General features: G+C 32.8%; 1 protein-coding gene across 1 annotated transcript in view; it reads right to left on the bottom strand.

Annotated features, from left to right (window-relative positions):
• Positions 1-3052: 3052 nt before the first annotated feature.
• LOC107060435 (uncharacterized) overlaps positions 3053-4686 on the bottom strand; it is a 4532-nt gene continuing 2898 nt past the window's right edge. Inside the window, exons 2-3 of the mRNA XM_015308397.1 lie at positions 3792-4125; positions 3053-3334 (exon numbers count right to left, since the gene is read on the bottom strand). Coding sequence (XP_015163883.1) covers positions 3125-3334; positions 3792-4125 — 544 coding nt within the window. The 3' untranslated portion in view covers positions 3053-3124. The remainder of the gene's footprint in view (positions 3335-3791; positions 4126-4686) is intronic.

Genomic DNA, 4686 nt, shown 5'->3' with positions numbered 1-4686 from the left:
TCTAGCAAGGGAAAAAAGAGGCAACTTAGGAGAGGTTTAGTTGATGAAGATGAAGCTTCTGAGGAAGACATCAACTGCACAGCCCCACAACCAACACAAGAAAGTCAATTTTGAATATGCTTCTTCTAGCAGCTATTTTCCAGTAGCTGAGGATGATGATGAAGACCCTAGGCTAAGGCCAAGAACAATATCAGAAGAAGCTTTTCTAACAAGATTGAAGAAAGAAACAGAACTCACAAGAACCAATTGGAAGTAGAGTAATAGGCTTCAGAGGTGACAAATTTGGTGTTTAGTGAACCTACAAATCTTCCCATAGGGACCAACTGGCTTAACTTGGAATGGACAGGGTGCAGTTACTACAAACCAGCTACAAAAGTTGAGGCCAAGAAGGGGATGATGCTATTGTGTTGGTATTGTTTTGTATATGTTGGTGCCTTTTATTGATGTTAAGGCTAAACTTGTCTTTTTGCTATGTTTTGTATAGGCTGGTGCCTTAAATAATGTTAAGTCTAAACTTATTTTTTTGGTATATTTTGTGTAGGCTGGTGCCTTAAATGATGTTTTTGTGATGTTTTGGTAGTACTATAGGCTGATGCCTTTAAGGTTAAAGTTGTAGTTTGGTACTCTGTTTTACTTCTACTGTTTGTATAGGCTAAGTGTATCAGCTAAAACTAACTGTTGTTTTGCTTATATATGACCAAGTGAATGTTATTTATAGTGTCTTGTATCTGTTGGGTTCTGTTGATGTACAATAGTATTTTGCTGTGGTATACATTTTTTGAGACCATTTTCTCTGTCAATGGTCGACTGTTGTGGTAAATTTCTTTTCTTTTTGGTTCTATATTGAACTGATAAGTAGATGATGATTTACTCAGAGGTAAATTTATTGACTGCTGTGATAAGATGATGATGATTTAAGAGGGGTATTTAGTCGAATTCAAAAGGCATTCCAGAAATTAATGTGTGTGTTGTTCGCAGGTTTTCAAAGAAGTCCAATTTGGCTATATTGCCATCCATGTTGAATGGCTTTCCAAGTCCTAGATTTATTAGAGCTAATGGTAGTCATCAACGACTCTCTCAAATTCTCCATTTTCAACGTAGCAAGTTTGACTTTCATGTTGATAGTTTAATAGTGTCTTTGTGCAAGTTTAATAACTCTTGAAAACACGTTTCATAAACATTGGTAAGACAAGCTTTCATTTCATTTTCAGATTCTCTAAATTCAAGGAAAACATAATGGCAATACCAGAAAGTTTATCCATCTTCAACATAATGACTAATATAACACAAATAAATACTACAAATTTTTAAGGCAAAAGACACAAAATAATGTTCAAAGCCAACACTTGAAATTCACAATACGTTTGAAGCAATAGCTACACTAAATAATGACCAACATTCAAACATAAGATTCACTAATACATAGGAACACTTGAAATAACTAACACTTGAAACTACAAATACTTGAAATAACTAACACTTGAAACTACAAATACTTGAAATAACTAACACTTGAAACTACAAATACTTGAAATAACTAACACTTGAAACTACAAATACTTGAAATAACTAACACTTGAAACTACAAATACTTGAAATAACTAACACTTGAAACTACAAATACTTGAAATAACTAACACTTGAAACTACAAATACTTGAAATAACTAACACTTGAAACTACAAATACTTGAAATAACTAACACTTGAAACTACAAATACTTGAAATAACTAACACTTGAAACTACAAATACTTGAAATAACTAACACTTGAAACTACAAATACTTGAAATAACTAACACTTGAAACTACAAATACTTGAAATAACTAACCCTTGAAACTACAATTCAACAACATATATTCCTCATGCTACCAGTTAATCACTTGAAAATTGCAACAACAAATACCACAAACACAGTAAATGACAATATACACAACATCTTCAACTTCGACACTTTAGCTTCCAAATTTCTTGATTTATTCACCTCGAAGTAGTTTAAACTCTCTAAATTCTCCAATTTTTTCTTCAAATTGTCTCTTTCAATCTTCACCGCATTCAACGACTCTCTCAAATTCTCCATTTTCAACGTAGCAACTTCCAATTTAGACTTCAATAAATTAACTTCAATAGAAGAGTTTTCTGAAGAACTGTCTTTCCACCTCTAAAATTCACAATTTTCAATCTAATAAAAATAACAGAGGAAGAACTCATAATCACCAAAATACAAGCACAAATCATATTAATTTACATTTAGCGAAAAATGTACCTTAGGTTTAGAACATCTATAAAATCTTCTTCCGGGGTTCAATGGAGTCCTTGAAGTGAAACAACGAGCCAATTCACCACAAAAACAAGTCATTATCATGGAGTTACTAATTGAATCACAAGAACTTTCAGACATGGTTTTAGGTCTGATTTGAGGGGAGACGACAGATAGATGAAAAATTGACTACAAAATTATGACCAACACACGATAGATTCGACGAAGACAAGGTGAAATCGACAAAGACAAGGTGGAATCGACAAAGACACACTGTAATTGCGGCGACAACTAGGGTTTTGGTGTGTGAGATACGCGGGGACCTCCGACTAGGGAAAAGGGACGGATTTTGGTGTGTCAATTTGGATGTTTTAATTAGGATTCTTTTTAGAGGAAATTGGGTGGGTATTGGGTTATGGGGCGGATAGTTGGGTTATGGGTTAAAAAAAAGTATCAAACGGGTAGTTCAATAGGGTTAAGACACGTGTAAGAAATTTAGGGGTCCCTTAGTGAGAGGGGTATATGTGTACCTATAATTGGACGGCAGAGGCATATGTGGATGCAAAGTATAACGGAGGGCATATATGTACCATTTATTAAAGTTCGGGGGTAAATCCGTCCCTTTTCCCTTTAATCTATGTACTCCTATGAAGCTAACTTCCAAGTAATAACTCAACAATAAGTTGTGTAATGAATCAAAACTAGAAAGCAAGAGAAGTGCACAACACAAGTTTTAACATTTTTATGTAAATTAAACCACTCTTCACATCTCTCACATAGCAAAATTATAAGCAACAAATACAAAAAAGATGTACAAAAAGTGAAACCACATTATTTGGAGTTGTGTATTTTGAAGGAGCACAGTTTAATTAAATATACAATTAAACAATTTGTATACTAATATTATTATAACTAGAATTAGAACCTGATCAGATAGGGTAATTATCTTTTCAGTTTTATTGAGGTTAGTAAAAGACCACTTGAGCTCCAATGATAATAATGTTTGATCTATGTGAAGATTTGGCTTCAACGCTACTTCTCCATCTGCAGACCTGAATTTTCCATCACTCCATTCCTATTAACAAGGGACAATTTTAGTTTAATCACATCAGCACATTGAATTTCAGATGAGTAACATTCTTCCTTTAGAAGTTGAGAGAAGTATTGAAAACATTCTAAACTTGACGCGAATTATTAATTTCATTCCTGAATTATCCATCTACTTGACTAACTGAACTTAAATACATCATGATCTTGTAACTTGAGTGAAATACACCCCTAAATTCTTATCAAGGTAAGTGGTATTTTCAACACTTCTTTCGGTGTTTTATTAAGAGTCTCATGCTCCTACAAAGAGTTTGAGACCACTTGCTATGTCATGTGACAGATCGAGGGTGTATTTAAGTTCAGTTAGTCAAGTAGAGGGGTGTTTTTAAGACTGTCGATAATTTAGAGAGAAAACTAATAAAACTAGTATTTGTCTAGCTAAGAAAGAGGACTAACGTTAACATTTATTTGTAGAAAAAGAATACCTCAAGTTGATCTCCAATAGTGACAATGATTGTGTCTGGGGTGGTCTTAAAGGGCAAACGACCACGTTTTGAATGCATAGAGAATTCAATTGGTTCCAATGGGAGAAATAGATGCAATGCATATTTAAGTGAATCTTCAAGTGTTGCATTGTGGGGTGGAAGCCATGTTTGGTCCACATTGCTTGATTGATTTTTAGTGCATCTGTATATGTACATTTTCACTTCTTCTGATTCTATTTTTTTCCGGCATTCCTCATTGTCACTCAATCTTATTATTTCATCCACTTCTTTTGCTATTCCTTTTAGTTTCTTCAATACCTCTTCCAACTTTTCCCTGCACCAAAAGTTAAATTATCATCAACAGGAACCAAAAATGTCTTCAACTCTATTTCATTGCTTGGTACGACTTACGAGAGATTAGGAATAATGATCCAAGATAAACTGTAGGATTATTTTATTCTATTTTTGGTTAAAGGTATTAGTTAACCACAAGATTATTTATATCACCATTTATCAATAGTGATGAGATAAGTTATGTCATATATATATATATATGGTGAGATAACTGTTAGGGTTTTGCCCTGATTTTCTTACCATAATTTAAGATATATTTTTCCTTAAAGAAAAAACAAAACATTACCATAAATGTTTTTACTTTTCTTGAAAGGAAAATATAATATTATTTTATATTTGATTTATTCTCTCCTTTTAGGACTCCTTTTCTAGTAGGAAAGGTTTTAGGACTATAAATATATGTTTGTTTCTTCTAACACAAGAACAATAACATCCACAATGTAGTCGTTTAAGAGTCTTGTTTATGGGGAGATTTATTCTCTCTAAAGTTTCAATATTTTTTCTTTATATTAATTTTGATATAATAATATTTTGATTTTTA

Source organism: Solanum tuberosum, unplaced genomic scaffold, assembly GCF_000226075.1.
Source record: "Solanum tuberosum cultivar DM 1-3 516 R44 unplaced genomic scaffold, SolTub_3.0 scf00080, whole genome shotgun sequence".
Lineage (NCBI taxonomy): Eukaryota > Viridiplantae > Streptophyta > Magnoliopsida > Solanales > Solanaceae > Solanum > Solanum tuberosum.
The sequence above is the reverse complement of the archived record's forward strand: the minus strand, read 5'-3'. Positions and strand labels throughout refer to the sequence as shown.